The sequence below is a fragment of the Ixodes scapularis genome, unplaced genomic scaffold (assembly GCF_016920785.2).
Source record: "Ixodes scapularis isolate PalLabHiFi unplaced genomic scaffold, ASM1692078v2 PGA_scaffold3__209_contigs__length_174095766, whole genome shotgun sequence".
Classification (NCBI taxonomy): Eukaryota; Metazoa; Arthropoda; class Arachnida; order Ixodida; family Ixodidae; genus Ixodes; species Ixodes scapularis.
In genome coordinates, this window is record NW_024609868.1 from 166,240,426 (window position 1) to 166,256,855 (window position 16,430).

Sequence of the window (16,430 nt, forward strand, 5' to 3'; positions counted from 1 at the left end):
AATACTGTCAACACGAGATGACGATGACTGCTTAGCTGACTACATAATTTTTAAAATGCCACTCACACCAATGACAATTGGATTCATGGGGAAAATGTCATATGAAGAATATGATGGACAAAATGGATAAGTAACATTATTAAATACACTAGAAAACATGTCATTGAGAATAGTCGAACACAATGAATCGGGAATCATTTCACCGGACTCATTTTTAAGTGAAAGGGAACGCTCAACACGGAATTCTTTACACTCCAAAATTGTTTAGGATTATTGATTAGCATAGATGGGAGGCATTCATTAAAAAAGTAATCTTAGTCTCCCCGGCTGCTTTTTTGTATTCATTGGCTGCGAGATCATAACGTTGCCAGCATTCCTTCGAGTCAATGCGCTTTGCGTTTCTGAACAAACGTTACTTTTTATTTGAGAGCCTTCGGAGTTGAGAAGTGAACCAAGGAGACTGAGTGTTTGTTATAATTGAGCGTAATGGAATGTGCTCATTAAATAAAGAAATGGCTTTGTTCTTATATAAATCCCTATTGGTTTGAACGGAACGCTCGCAAAACGTTGGCAAAAAGTCCTCCAAAAAACAGCACAGACCTTTACTAATCGCTGCGTAGTTGGCCCTTTTGTAAATTAAGTAAATTATTTACAATTTAAACTTCCAGCGGAACCGGTCAACGTCTGGAGTCAATGTTACAGAATAAATTTACACTGAAAAGCTACCCTGGACCGTAGAAATGTGAAAGCAAAGAGGTGTCGGGCGGTAGTTATGTAAATAAAGAACATGAGCGAAGGTTTGAGTTTTCTTGATTTATGTGTTGATGTGCTTAAGACTGTCGTGCCGTCATAGGTGATGATAACAACGTGTTTGCTTGTATAAAGAAGCGAGTTCTGCACACTCCTATTTACGCGGATATAGATGTTGGGAGACATTTGAACTAACTATATACTTTAATAGATGATGTAGTGAATAAATACACAAACCAACGCTTGGGATGACGCTGAAGTTCAAGTATAAACCTGCACCATTAGTGGGGTGCTTCTTTGTTTCAAACGTTCTTGGTTGCATTATTATCAGGAGTTAGTGAAACATTGCCTATATTGGTTACTATCTATGACTAACCGAAAAAACGCAGAATATTTACGCCTTCGACCCAGAACCCGCACGTTTCGCTAACTTTAACGCTGCACAGTAATCCTAAGCGACCAATTTAAGATCGTACCACTGGAAGCTTGGGATATAACAGCAGATGTTCAAATGCTTCTTTATTGAGTTTTAAAAGTAATTTGAATAAAACGTTTTATACGCTGGGCCGGCGAGGGAGATATAATTATAAAAATAGGTTATTTGTTTAAGATGGGCTCTTGAGACTTCGTGCACTCCATGCTTTATGCTTCTTGCGTCCTCTTGAAATGTTGTTAGCGATTACTGAAGCGACCTCGCCATGGATTAATGAAAAACGCTGCCACGGCTCTGTCCTAAAGGAAGGCTCCAGAAGACAGGCGCCATGTCCCTCTTGGCCGTGTCGACTTTTCTGGTGGCCGTCGCCTTCCTGCTGTCCTTGCTGTGGGTTCTCAAAAGACGCCACGAGCATAGCCTCTTCCGTAGACACGGGATACCAGGACCGCAACCGGACCTCATTTTCGGAAACTGGGACCAGCTCAGGGTGAATCGACTTCAGGTAAGACGCGTTCCACCGGCCAATTAAAGGATTGCGTGAATTTTGATGCGGTCCTTAGTGTCTTTGAAATTTTATGTCTACAGTAGGTGAAATGTATTATAAAACGAGAATAATGTCTGTTTAAGTTAACGATATCTGCTGGCCCAATCCACAATTCAAAACAGTATAGTATATATATATATATATCAGTGTGTCGAAACGAAAAAAATACGGGTTCGGTTACGGTTCAGGTTCAGGTAAATTTATTTTGTTCCGGTTCAGTTCCGGTTCGATTAATTCGATCCGCGAACCGGTTCGCGAACCGGTTCGGGGCGCTGAACCGGTTCGCGAACCGGTTCGGAAATTATAAATAACAAATTTCAACATCAAAATAAATTACAAATAAAACATCTGAAATCAGCACATACGAAACGGGATACATCGTAGTGTAAGGCTCAGGGATTTCTACCAGGAATGTTTTTTTTTATGTGCACTCAAAGGTTACCTCACCGACGTTTACGCATTATCAAACTCCACAGCCTTTTCTTTTCTCATTCCGATGGAAGCAAGCTTCAAGAACTCGCGCGTTCTAGAAACATGTTATGAAATGAGCACACAGCAGCATTTAGGATTTACGAGATTGTAATAAAATAAAACCCCGTGACGCGATTTTTTTTTTTTTTTTTTGCACAGCCTTTTAATTCTTTTTCTTCCGTGCAAGCCGCGACCAGCGCAATACTGGCTCCTATGTCAAGATTCATGGATGCAGCGTTTGTCAAGATTCATGGATGCAGCGTTTATATTCCTAAGACTGAGTGGAGAAGAAAAATATGTAAGCGAGGTGTGTGTCAGTTGACGGCACTTATTGTCAACAGCGCGTGGCCGAACCGTTTTGACATGAGCCGGTAACCGTTATTTTTTTTTTCCGGTTCAGTTCCGGTTCGGGTTCATCAAGATAACAATATAACGGTTCGGTTTTGGGTTCAGTTCCGGAAAAGATACCGGTTCGGTTCCGGTTTTCGGTTCGGTTCGGTTCCGGTTCGACACCCTGATATATATATATATATATATTTTTTTTTTTTAACTTGTGTCTCACCGTAACGCGGGTAATCTACAACTAAAGGGATCGGCCGTAAGGACCAGCCCGTTCGGCAAGCCTTTCAAAATTGAAATCGCGAACCTTCATACCTGTAATATCGCACGTTAACGTCGTTTCGCCAAAAGTTTTACGTCTTTTTTTTTTTTTTCAAAAGTCAAGTTAGATGCGGTAATTCCCTTAGGAAAAAGTAGTACACTTCGAACATACTATATTTTACTTGTTATACACTCATTTCCGATAATGTTACTAAAAGTACCTTAAAACGATATTAACCGTTAGTTCTTTTATAACAAAATGTCCTTAGTATGCTTGAAGTGCCCTAATAGATAACTTGGAGGAAACTTACCAAGCATTAAAACAGTTTGAGTTTATTTGAAGTTTCTTACAAGTAGGATATCCAAAGACTCGTTCAATGCAATTAAAGCGTATTTGAGAAGTACGCTAGGAAAATGTTCGAAGGGAATGACAATCACGTCAGATTAGCTAGTTTCCCGTCAGAAAGAAAAGTGTTGGACAAAATGATCAACAAATGCACTTACGAAAAGATACTGAATACCTGCTTTATGAAGCATTCAAAGTACTACTCAAGTTACTTTCACTGCATGCGGAGTAGATTGAGTAGAGTAAAAATGCTTAGAAAAGTAGTTGAATTGCTTTTTAACATGTTTACGCGCTGTGCAATTTGTATCGACTTCAGTGTCACCAGGATTATTTCTTTGCGATCAACAGGAGGAAACTTAGCCGCAATTTTATTTTACGGAGTCTCAGTGCGAGTATTATTTTTTGTGCGTCTTACAAGATGGTAAACGTATTTTCAATCAGTACTTTTAAGACGCGGAAAATCCGATATTATGCTGGCAACAAATGCTCACCCTGAACGCATCGTTTTACTTAGTAATATAGTCACTATATTTGCGACTTCAGCGACATATAGGGGGCGCCACCACAAAACAAACATGGCGGCTGGGAACAAGTCACGTCGGCTCGGCCGGGCTGCCTGAACGAGTGGCGCATTCAATTCAACATATTTTCTTTTGTTTAATGCCCTATTTTATATGTATTTGAACTTCGACGGTTAATTGTTGTCCGTGCATATAAACTTGCAGAACATGATTCTGTTTTCCCGGTGCTTTTGTTTTTTACATGTCGAACTTTTGCTTCGGAGATTTCGTTCAAAACTGAAACTATGGGCTTTGGAGAGACGGTAATAGACTCTAATCAGTTTTGATCAACTAAGGAAAGCGGCGATGACTACAGAATTTCTCCATTGAGAGTAATTTTCAGCTAACTCGCATGCCTCGATCATGCGACTTATCTGTCCGTGAAATCGAGCTTTTGTACGTATCCGCGTTTAAGAAACAGCTCCAGTCGTCTGCTCGGTCAACAACACTTGCTCCAAGGAAATTACGAAAATTAAGCAAGCGCTTCTTGAGCCAAGGAGCATGTAAACCCACAAGCGCCCCACTATACAGCTGATAATCGATTTAGGTTTTAAAAGCAATCGAGGTCATTTTGACGAATATGCGGGTAATGTATTATATTACGTACTATGGTCCCACTAAAGCGGTATTGTATATTCTTCGGGTTGAAATATGACCTTAGTTGCCTAGCTATTAGATGAACTGATGAATAAAAGTATATTTGACAGACAGAGAGATACTACTTAAACTCAGCCAAACGGCAGCACTGAGACGAATACGGACAAACTGAAGAGAGTCTTTATCGGAGATCCATGCAGAACCTCTCTGGCACTGAACTTGACTTCGAATCCTGAACGGAGAAATTGAGTATTTTTTGTGGTCGGACAACCTGAGTAATGCTGCTGGCTTCAACGGGGGTATCAGATAAATATTAGAGGTTCAATGAATCATAACGTCGTAACAGCTTCTAACTTTGCGAGACGCGTCCCCCACTTCTTGAAAGCAGACGATTTCCCTCATTAATCGTATGCAGCGAGCCGGCTTTCCGAAAACAAATAATTACGAAATCAGCCCAACTTCTTCGGTGACTTAAAGCGGCTTTTTGGCGAAAAGCAGACAAGTTGAATAGCCAACGCACCGACCGGCGTGGGTGGCTCAACCTTGAAGCTAAAGAATACAACAAAACTCAAGAAAAACAGCTATCGAACCTTCCCATTCACTTGACTGCAACATTGGTGTTTCCTCCAGTGAAACACCTCGTCTGTCGACCTCAGTCCTCTGTTCTACATCCTTATAAAAAAAAAAACTTTTCAGTTACAAAGTAGTCGCTACTTTGAATGTGATTTGAGAGAGACAAGAAACCGAAAAATTTTTTCGTGATTCCTCTCATCCAAGAAATCGGAAGCACGCGCCCGTGTGTTGTGGAGTAAACGGGCTTTCAAGCACGTGATGGGAAGGAAATAATCCATTAAGGTTTCACCACACTAATGAACACTCAGGCAAACTTAAGAAATTTTCGGACCTTCGTCAAATTACATTGCTCGCCACCGCGCCGACGACACGTGTACGCGAAAGCCGCCAGAGACGCGGAGAGGCGCAAAGCGACCTGTTCCGGCTGATTCCCGGTTTTCCCGCTTTGTGGCGTCCGTTTTGCTGCAGTCGCGAATACGGAGTTTAAGTTAAACAAATTTTGAACACAAAGCAAAATAGAAAGTTAGTACCTCGGCACTTGAAACGCCTTCCTCGAGCAGGTTACCCAAACCCTGCACGAAAGATGAATAAACAAAAAGAAAAACACAGTCGTATACGGAGAAGCACTGCTGTCTTTATTAGGGTTGTCCTCTTTTTTTTTTTTTTCCCCCTTATATTGAGGCACGTTCGTAAGGGCACATAACTTTGAAAGAACTTCCTATTTGCATTTTGAGAGCCCATCCTGCTCGTAGCATGTTTTCTGCCTTGTAATCTCCTTCACCTTCACTCAGGGTCGGATTATCCCCGTTCCTTACAGACAGTGTTCCCGAGAGTCCCCGACCGGCGAAAAAGGAGGCATTTTTGCCGTAACGGAGTAAAACATAAAAAAAGGAAAAACTATCTTGCTTCCATCTTCCAGATTCCACTCCCTGTTTCCTTCCGTTCGTTTCGCTGTTGACACTTTCAGTCTGCAATTTCGGCTCTGGCTTATTTACTGTCGTGTGCTGATCCGTTTTCACTTGAAGTTTCAAATCTGTTAAACTTTGAGCTGGGGGTGTGCCGGTTCCTATTCTGGTAAAATATTCCTGCGACAAGTTTTTTTTTTTTTTTTTTTTTTCAAGATTAAAAGATCTAATTGGCATAATGAGTAGAAGATACTAAGAAATATTTTTAAGACAGAGTGCCAAATACCTTGAACCAAATGTATTTGAAAGATACCAAATTACCACCAAAAATGAATTGAAATACAGCACCTTGAGTAGATTATTTAAGATAGACAAAAGTCTGCAGAAAATACATCCGGCGGAGTACCTTCGAAGATGGCGGCCGGTCACTTTCTGTGTGGTACGGGATGTACTGTATTTCTTTTTCTTCATTTGTTGGCGCCTTGAGCACGTTCCTGGTATTAGTATTGGTATTGAGCGTTGACGACTGCGTTTACTGATGTCACCGTTCGTAGCGAATATTACCGTACTATCAAACTTTGAAGAGAAGTATATCCGACTGAGCGCGATCTGTGCATCTACTACACCTATGCCTCAGCTCATAGCCTACTGCCGAAAATACATCCATCGTTTCGTGTACCCGAGCACCGGTTTGCAACAGGAGCGCTTTTTAGTTTTGTGAACGCGAGGAGAGCACACTCAGTCGGGTCAGCCGAATGAGTTTCGACTGTGCGGTTCGGTGCAGCCGCGATCGGGTAAAGTTCACTCGGCTTGAGAAAAATTCGATCTTAAAATATGAGTCATTAAATATCATGTTTCTGTTCTTTTCTTTTTCGTCTTTGTGATATTTTTGTTGTGACCAAGGCCATTTTTGTTCAGGGTTTATATCACGCGCCAATGCATTTGGGATTCACTAGACTGCGCATCGGGCGAAGATGAGAACTTTCTTCATGCAAAAAGGAAAAACAAAATATGTATAAATAAACCGACCTGTACAAAACTGCCTTAAAATAGCTTGATTCAATTCATCTGCACCTCCTGTAGTATTTCACTCAAGACATTGATAACTTAATTTGAATCACGAGTGTAGCTTATCTTAAAACTCCCGCAACTTGAATCTTTTCACCTTACGAGTCCCGCGAATGTGTGACATGTAATGTCACACATTCGCGGCTCTGTGTGAATAATTGATTCAAATTTCTCGCCAATTCTCTTGAGCACAATCGTAAAAAGCGCTCCTTCATTACAGAAAGTTATATGATGCACGATATTCAAGACAACATTAAGCCAGTCACAAACTTTAACTGTTCTTGCATGTTTAGTTAAATTTGGCTACGCATTACTTGCGCAAATAAAATATAATCGCTCTATATTTACTAATCCCATCTATTTGTTAGTAACAGTAAAGTAAAATTTAAAATCCAATTACGTCAGTAATTTGTGCCACAGAAGTTTTTAATAATTAATATTAATATAATGCGATGCTTTGAACAAACTGTTATTTCTGAGTGCTCGGCGCATACCACCACTGACAGAAAATGTGTACCTAAAATAATTAATTAAGAACTCCGGCAATTAATTAACCACGCCGATTCAAAATTCCACGAGAATACAAAAATGTATGACCGTTAAGAAAATGAGGACTTGTGGATCTTCCAACTTCCAAGTACTCGTTTCGAAGTGAATACATTTTTATGCACGCACTTCGAGAGTGCTGTCCATTTGACAGCACTCTCGACGCTATGTATCTTTTGAACCAGCCGTGCTCCGACTTATGACCACGCGACTGTATTCTCCAAGCCTTTGCTAGTGCATAGGACATGCATACCATTCGTGCTTGCCTCAAGGTAGCTAATATTGGTCTAGCGTGCATATCGCTTCCGTGGCATTTTAACGTGAATCACAAAATTACTTCATAAAGCCGCCGATTATCTCGATGCTGATTGGCTAAACCAGATATGGCGCCACGTATGACGTCACACCCAAGCTCGACGCTGACTGGTTTGTTTTCATTTTAAGCAAGATTATTGTGGGTATTTTTTATTCCAGGAACTGCTATCAAGTGCCACGGGTTAAGAGAACAGCTAAACAAACCGATGAAGAGCGCCGACTGTTTAGGCGCCCGTCCTAGAAGAATAGGGCTGAACGAGGGCGTCTAGCTCAACGGGCCAGGCGTGCTGCTAAACGATCACAACCAAGAACCAACGACCGAAGGCGCGACCGCAAGCAGCAACATCGAATTAGACACGCACGACAGTGAAAACCCGGGCCCATCAGCCAAGACAGAGAGTGCCGAGCGAGCCAAGCAAGCATCACGGGAGTAGCGAGATACAGGAACTTTTCACATAAAAAGATGGAAGCCGTTTACAACACCCTGTAATGCCGAATTAGAGCGCAGCTCTTGAGGAGAAAGAGGGAAGGGTACTGAGGGTCACGTGTTCTCGGGGAAGAAGGGTCACGTGACCCCCAGGGAAATTTTTCCGCTAGATTTAGTGGGGAAATTTTTCCACTAGATCTAGCGGGCAAATTTTTCCACTAAATTTAGCGGGGAATTTTACCCATAATGCACCGCGCGGTTACGCCGACGGCGACGCCGCTCAAGCCGTAAACGGCAGCCTAAGAACTGGGCTCTAGAAACAACTGCCGAACTGATATCTATACGCTTTAAAGGGCAACTCCGCGTCTTTTCCAGTAGTGCAAAACTATACAGTTCTCTTTGTTATCATCTACAAAACCCCCATGGCGAATATTACGACGGAATTCCGCCTAGAAGTTCATTAAAATCGCTGTCAAAGTTTGACAAGCACGAATCCGCTGGTTTTGGATGAGACGTGCGGGCCAGACAACACTGCCCGGCTGCATTTCCGCTTCCTCCAAATTACTTCTCCCGGCACGTCCGCGACGTCATCAAGCATGTAGAGCTTCTTTTTTTTCTTTTTCTTTCAATTTTGTTTTCTTTCCCGGGGAGAGCACGGGTGGCGCCAGCGCCGTGAAAGACGTGAGTGACGCGCTCGGCCGGCCCGGCGCTCGACTATTGATACTACTGATAAGCCGATCGCCTCGTTGAGCACCGGCTTGTGTTACATCCCATACTTTTGAACACCAAGTAAAAGGAGGAGAGGGAAGCTGCTTTTGTAAGAATTTTGAGTGACAGCTTAATCTTCTATAATCTTCTGGGAGGAGAATAGCGACGCCTGTGGAAATCCAGGAGGCACAAAGGAGGATCCTGATAAGAAGGGAGCTCCTTCTTCCCTTGTATATCACGTGGGTGTACATGCTTAGTGATGCCGAATATACAATGTTGTCCGGCTTTGCCACCGTTTCGGTTTCGGTTTGTAATCATGGCTAGAGTAAAATTACACGAAAAATATTTTATTTTTCGCGAAACAAAAGATTGGGGATTGTTTTTGAGTGCTTCAAAAAGCAAAATCGGCCACTATCTCAAAATTTTTTAAATTAAGCGGAGTTGCCCTTTAAGCTTCGTAAAGAAGGACCATCAAAAGTTGGAGAGGGTTCCTCTCTCCGGAGACAGCTCCCCGCTTTTTCTAATCTGTCTTAACGGTGCTCTCCCAGTCTATGGACGTTTCTCAATTGCCATATGTTTACGCTGTGGTTATGGGGCATGTGGCGCAACCAGATTGCATTATCTTAAAATAACAACTGGATGTTTGAAGTACAAAGGGAAAGTTAAATTGCGACAAAGACACTTTCGAGCAGAAGACGTTATAGCCATGCGCCTTTTCTTTAGTGGGACCAAACACAAGAAGCAGCCACATCCCAGCCACCCAGAGATTTCCCGTTTCTCTCTTTCTCTTGGTCATAAACAGTACAACGCCGATCACGTGGCCAAAACTAATATTCCGGAAAGCTCCGTGACCCCGGGTTGGGTTTCAAAGCACCGCGGCCCCCTCGCCACGCCTCAGGTAATTTGTGATTCGAGAAGGCTCGCAGGTCAGTCGACCGATGAACACGCGAAACTCTATTCATAACACGGCGTCTAACAGCCTGTCTCATTAAAAAGGTGGCTTACTGTTTTGTGCTTCATTCACGAGCAAGTGCCATGTCGTATTCCGTGTTCGAACTGTCTAATGTTTTCCCTCAATGTTGCATACCCAGGTGATGGAGCGCTGGATCCAGGAGTACGGCAAAGTGTTTGGTCTGTACATGGCCGAGATCCCGTACCTGGTGATAAGCGACGTGGATCTCATCAAGCAGTGCCTGGTCAAAGAGTCCCGGTTCTTTCGGGACAGGTCCCGCCTTGTCCTGAACGTAGAGCCCTTCTCCAGCAGCCTGCTCTGCCTTACAGGTGGGGAGACAAAACGTAGAGTAGTCAGTTTGCAGTAAAAAGAAGCACTTAATGGCGCCATGGACCTATGTTATAGGCGGGGCATCAGACGTGTGGCGCCCACATGCCCGACACGGCTGAACTAGCTGATTTCCAAAGACGTGCTTTTCAAGACCAGCATCTACCCATTTTCTGCCACGAAGCCTGTTTGTTAGAAATAAACATGTAATTATCGAAAAACTTGTGGATGCGTAAAAAGCATAAACCAAATCCTATAGGGACTTGATGAGAACTTCATGAGAACTTTATTCGTATAAACTCCATATAAACTCCATCTGTACTTTATGCGTCTGTACTTACGCCTCGTAAAAATTATTCTCCCGCTGTTTTTTGTATGTTTTTTTTTTGTTGTTGTTTTTCGTTTTTTTTAAATTTCGTAGCGCATTTTTGGGTTGACTGAAATTCGTAACTCTAACCAAAGTCCAATAAAAACAAAATTCCCCGATGTTTAGGACCAGCCTGGTCCCGAAACGTCGGGGACCGAGTTGGTCCCGACAATAACTAGTTTTATCCGATCTTTCGTTGTATAACTTCCACGTAGTAAGGAAATCAAAAAGTATCTGCGTAGCCGAGTCGGTCACGTGTCTGGCTCGCAACCGAAAGATCGGGGCTTTGATCTCGCTCCGCCCAAAATTCTTTGAATTTTTTTCTTTAGCGCAAATTTAATATTAAATCGACCAATCGAAATTCTCCCGTCCTACCGACATCGACACCGACGCCGGCTTTTCAGCGACACGAGCTCCTTAAAGCAATCGTTTTCATAATAATTGGGGTTGTGTGGATATTTATACAGCGTGTAGTTTAGTCTACCATTTCAACGTTGCGACGAGTCTCCCAGCTGTAGATAAGCAATTTAGCCAGTGTAGTACAACCACTAGCCTGGGGTCTTTAACGTGCACCACGCAGTAGTGATACACGACCGCACGCCGGTACGATGCTCATCCAGATTGGAAGGGACAGGGGTGGGGATTGAACCCAGGATCCCTGGGTTTTGCAGCGCGAGCTTTCGCTCCACGTGCTCCGAGCTGGTGTGCGCCGTATTATAAAGAAATAGGTAAATAACTAAATAAAATCATACGCATAAAAGTATGTGTACTATATCCCAAGCTCCCCACGCTCAGAAGCGCTTTCAGATAAAAAAAAAATGTAAAGTCGAAATTGAGTTTTAGATATTTCCTAGAATGCAGCGCTCCACGCAGGGGACGACTGGAAACGGGTAAGAAGCGTCCTGAACCCGAGTTTCAGCGCCTCCAAGATGAAGCTCCTGATGCCCATCATGAGCGCGTGTGCCGATGTCACTGTGCAAGTCATCGACGCCTCGGCCCAGACCGGGGAAGCGGTGGACGTGACGAAGCTCTCTAAGGGCCTCTCCATGGACGTCATCACCAAGTGTGCGCTGGCTTGGCAGGTGCGCCGAAACAAAGCGAGTAGATCGAAGCCTGAAATGGTTTGTAACGGACCTCCCCCCCCCCCCCCCCCACACACACACACACAAATCGAAAAATTGTGTCCGTCCATACCGTCCGTCTGTTCGTGCCTTTTCCGCTAAATGTAGCGGGCGAATTGAACCCACCCGACCTATACATCCGTTACGTTTCTCCCCTAAGCCTAGCGGAGTGATTGACGTGACGTGACTTATGCACATATTCAGTAGCGACTAAATTTAGCGAGGAAATAGATGTTACGTGACACACACCAATTCACTTTCCCCCGCTAAATTTTGCGGGTAACTTCAAGTCAAGTGACCTATGTCACTCGACAGCGCTTACGCGTCTGCTATCTTTCCCTCCTCCCTTCCCTTCTCTCTCGTTCCCAGCTGCCTCCTTCTCACTCGCTCGTCCTTCCCTTTATATCCCTTACGGCGCCTTACAATGTTACCAACATGAGAAAGCCCCATCCCATCAAGCCCATTAACTCCTGTTGCCCTTTCGTAGCATTTGACGGATTGCCTAAGCGAGGTGATTTAAACGAGTTCTCTACTCTAAGAAACGACTAATTAAATGTCTTCTAAACATATGTGAACGAATTCTCCTTGATTACTACATTTCATGCAATATAGGACTCCAAATATAAAGGTATCAGACAATATTTATTTGACGAATAGCGCGAAGGTTTATTTAGATTAGGTTTTTCTCCTTATTTAGATTAGGCTTTTCTGGTGGCAACGCATTGGCAATCTTTGTAAGTACCGCTCAGAATTAACCGTTGTCCTTCATAACCTGGGAAACAATGGTTAGTTTTTAACTTCGTGTAATGCCAGTCCCGGGGGAAAAAAAGAAAGAGCCGTCAACTTGCCGTCGGAACAAGCGGCCACGTGATCTCGTACCGATTATTTGCCACCCGTTTTTCAAACATCCACGCACTGAGGTTGGCAAAGCAGAAGGCACGAGCCGAGTTCCAGGATATGTTAGGGTTCGGCTCTTCCCGTCATAGCAGCGTTTAGACACGAGCCACCCAATGCTCGTCGAGGCATTGAATATTACGATCTTAAATCGAGCGCTCACGCAGCTTTCCTGGCCAGCTATGAGCCGCATTTCATTATCGTAACTATGAGGTGCGTGGCTATATCAACACTACGATCCCCATGACTACTTCATTACGTTGCTCGAATGAGAGATTGAAAAGAAGTCATTTTATCCTTGTAATTGCTTCGCGATAAAGAAACTTCTTGGTCAGCGGTGTTGCGTGCCTCTGGGCGCCGCCATCTTGCTGATGGTGAGGGTAGATTTACCGATAGTCAAGCATTGCTGACACGTACCCACGGTTTCCAGACTGGTGCCCAAACAAAGTGTTTTTCACGCACGGAGGCCGGACAAGCTCTCGAAGCGCGGCTGCTCGCAAACGTCTATACTTGGGTTTAGTGCTGCAAGTAATCTTACATAGTGTGAATCGTTCCAACCTAATGTCGTTGTACGATCCTTTTAACTTCTTAGAGTCATTGCGAAAAATGTGCCTTAATGCACGTCCAAGAAAGTTTGGAATCCTTCACGTGAACTCACTTCGACATAATATATGTTACTCTTGCCTCGAAATGGCATTTCAAACAATATTTTTATCTTAAAAGGATCTATATATGTTCTTAGATTAAAGTAACGGCTGAACAACTAGACTGAGCTAACTAATATGAAAATATATATATGGTGGTTCCGGTGTTCCGGTTCCGGTGTGAAAATATCCGTATTTGTCGAGTCCGTGAGGAAACTTTTTCACGCGAATACAACGGCGGTTGAGCACCTTTTAAATCATTTATGCTTTTATTGTGTAAATCTTATTAAAAGTGAACTTTTCGGTAGACACCTACTTGGTTATAAATTATAACAGAAAACAAAAAAACTCTAACCATCTGAACTTTGAAAACCCAACGTTTCAAGGCCAACTCGGCCCCTTGATACAGCGAACTAGAGGAGATTGCATTGCTTTGAAGCGGCGAGCGAGGAAAGGTTCTGGATGTACGCAGATGCGCTGCGGTAGCATGGGCTGGAGGATCCGAGCGTTCCGCGGGCCTTCGGCGAGTGGGTTTGGCTTGGCGGTTTGGCAGCCCAAACTGGCTCGCGTTCATATATTTCCCCCGCATTTTCTGTCGCTTATGTCGATTGAAATGCAATGCCGAATAGAATACGACTATGGCGATGACGACGAAAACGCCAGTAACGCAACAAATGCTATGCGATGCATGCGCTACTACAGCAGATGCTTTAGTGGCGCTTTTCGTGCCGTCTACATCATGTGCGGCAGCCGCGAGCACTAGCTGAGCTCACTAACCCCTCTCTAGTTCACTTTAACCTTGATCAAGGCCGGGTGTCTCTTTTTGTCATTGTCGTCGTCTTCCAACGTGCCCGTTTTGGAAGTGCCTGGTGTCTGAAGTTACCCGGTGCGATTGTTGCATCTCAAAGTTTAGGGTGTATTTTGTTTCATGATAAAGTGTAGGGTGTATTTTGGCTTTGGTTTTTCTCGACGTTTACCGCGTGGCGCATATTTCTCCAGAGATGTAGCTGGTTGGAAGCATTCCAGCGGGTCGATTGATATTGTCCTGGGTGTTTTGAATATGCCAGGACTCTAACAACTTGCGTTTTTGCCAATTTTTTTCTTTGTCAATGATGATGCTGTTTTTGGACGGGATGGTGTGGTTCTTCTGCTCAGCGTGCTCGGCTAATCCGTTGCTCTGTGTGTCTTTTCAACATCACACCGATGCCTGCGTAGTCGTTCCGGGAAGTTTTTGGTTTGCACAATATACGAGGCGGAGCAGTCACCACAAGAAATCCTGTAATTAAGTTCCTGCGGTGTTTTTTTTTTTTTTTTTTTCTTGTAGGTGACCATTTTTGAAAGACATAAAAGGTGGCTGATGGTCGACTCCGCTCTGTATGTCAGAGTGGGGCCGTGCTTCCCAAGGACGCGAGCAAGTATCTCGCTAATGTCAAAATCTCGCTTCTGTCAAAATCTCGCTTGCGTCGAATCTCGCTTGTGTCCTCGGTGTAAAAAACGCACACACGGTTGGAAGAAGGAACGGCGTCTTCTGTTCTTGGATTGCGAAGTTTTTGTAGGTCTTGTTCAGGTACCAGCGTGCCTATTCGTCTGGCTGTGTCTGTATCAAGGATGGCATTGTCGTCCGACAAAAAACTCTCCGAAAGGACCTGCGTTACAGTGGACGAGATTTGCTGCCTTCTTTACTTTTGTTTAACCAGTACCTTTTTTTCTCTCTCTGGTCTGCATTAAAAACAGAAGTGTGCGGCGGCTAAGGGGGCAGCAGTCTTGGTCACTGTAGCAAACCTCACTATGGAATAAGTTGAGCAGAAATCGATAAACACATTTTCCCCTAATAATAAATCGATAAACACATTTTCCCCTAATAATAATAATTATTATTATGGCAATTTTTTATTATCTTTGAAAAAATACATGTGTAAGCGTGCTGGCACATAAAAGAAAAGATGCTTGTATGTGGGACCAGGCAGCCAACAAAATACCGTGACATATTGAACTCTGGAGAATCAAAACAAACAAACAACAATAATGTAGAAATGTGGGCAACGGATACGCACTAAGTAATGATATAATTATTATTGCGCGCGCGTGAGGCACCATTTTCTTGCATTTTGTTTTACCGCACGAAAGGATGATAAGTTCAGCAAAGACTCTGGCAAGCTGTTGAACATTGAAGGGACATAGTGACGTCTTAACTTTTTCCCATAATTTGTTTGTATCTTAGGGACCTTGAACCTGTCTGTACGCCGCAAGTTTCTTTTTTTTTTAGCTCTCGTTTAAAACTTATACTGCAATAATTATTTGTTATTATCACATATTTATGGAACTGATTAAATGACAAGACTTCTAACGCGTGCATTTTTTCTTCAAGGTTTAGTTTTTCGTACACTGACCTGTGAGAAATATTGTTTACACTATATCTTATGATTCTATTAATTCCCTGTTTTTTTACTGAGAACAATTCCCATGTGTCGTAATTCTATACCGTATAACTGATTATCCTAGAGATCTGAAAATAGCTCTCCGCAAATTTAAGGAACATGCACTTTTTAGCTTGTAAAGCCGATACCACCCGCATTCTCTTAATAATATATTCTGTTTGTTGGTTTCAAAGGAAATGTTGGTCAAATAATTACCTTAAATATTTAATCGAGGAGTCATAAGGTAATGGTCTACACGTGCAAATTTGTTGAGCATGATCATGGAGGTGAAGATATATGTTTGGTACTAGAGTAATTTGTTTATGCGGATTACGAAAACAGACTATTTTAGTTTCATTAACGTTCAAAGAAATGAGATTACTTGAGAACCAGTTCTTTTCGATATTTAGGACTTTCATTTACTCATTTGATATTTATATTTCGACAAAGCTGCTGCCTTTTCTTACTTATGGAATGGAATCGGGCAGTGAATGGATCGACGATACAAGATTATGAGGCTTCAATGACCATGTAAGTTCATCCCATTCTTACGTTTTTGTCGCTAATAAAGGGCAGTCAACACTATTGCGACATATGCAAATTGCAACTGACGCTGTAAGGCTATCACAGTCGTGCTTCTCGCTGCATGAGCGCGCTCGTTTCCGTAAAGCCGACCCGCCATGTAAGCGATTTAGCGTGCGGCAGACGAGCGACGGAGATTTCTCACTGTCACCCGTCGCATCGCTCGGTTTTGTGATTTCTAGAAAACGTCGCTCACCGTCTTGGTCGCTTGCTCCGTCGCTTCCATGCGGTTTGCCTCGTCGCGCAACTGACTGAGCGAAAGCGAAGCGGGTCACCGTCGCTT

General features: G+C 43.2%; 1 protein-coding gene across 1 annotated transcript in view; it reads left to right on the forward strand.

The window, feature by feature from the left end:
* Positions 1-16,430, forward strand: part of LOC8024736 (cytochrome P450 3A5-like) — a 57,063-nt gene that overhangs the window by 30,171 nt on the left and 10,462 nt on the right. The window contains exons 2-4 of the mRNA XM_040214836.3: positions 1,489-1,685; positions 9,935-10,124; positions 11,363-11,571. Coding sequence (XP_040070770.2) covers positions 1,512-1,685; positions 9,935-10,124; positions 11,363-11,571 — 573 coding nt within the window. The 5' untranslated portion in view covers positions 1,489-1,511. The remainder of the gene's footprint in view (positions 1-1,488; positions 1,686-9,934; positions 10,125-11,362; positions 11,572-16,430) is intronic.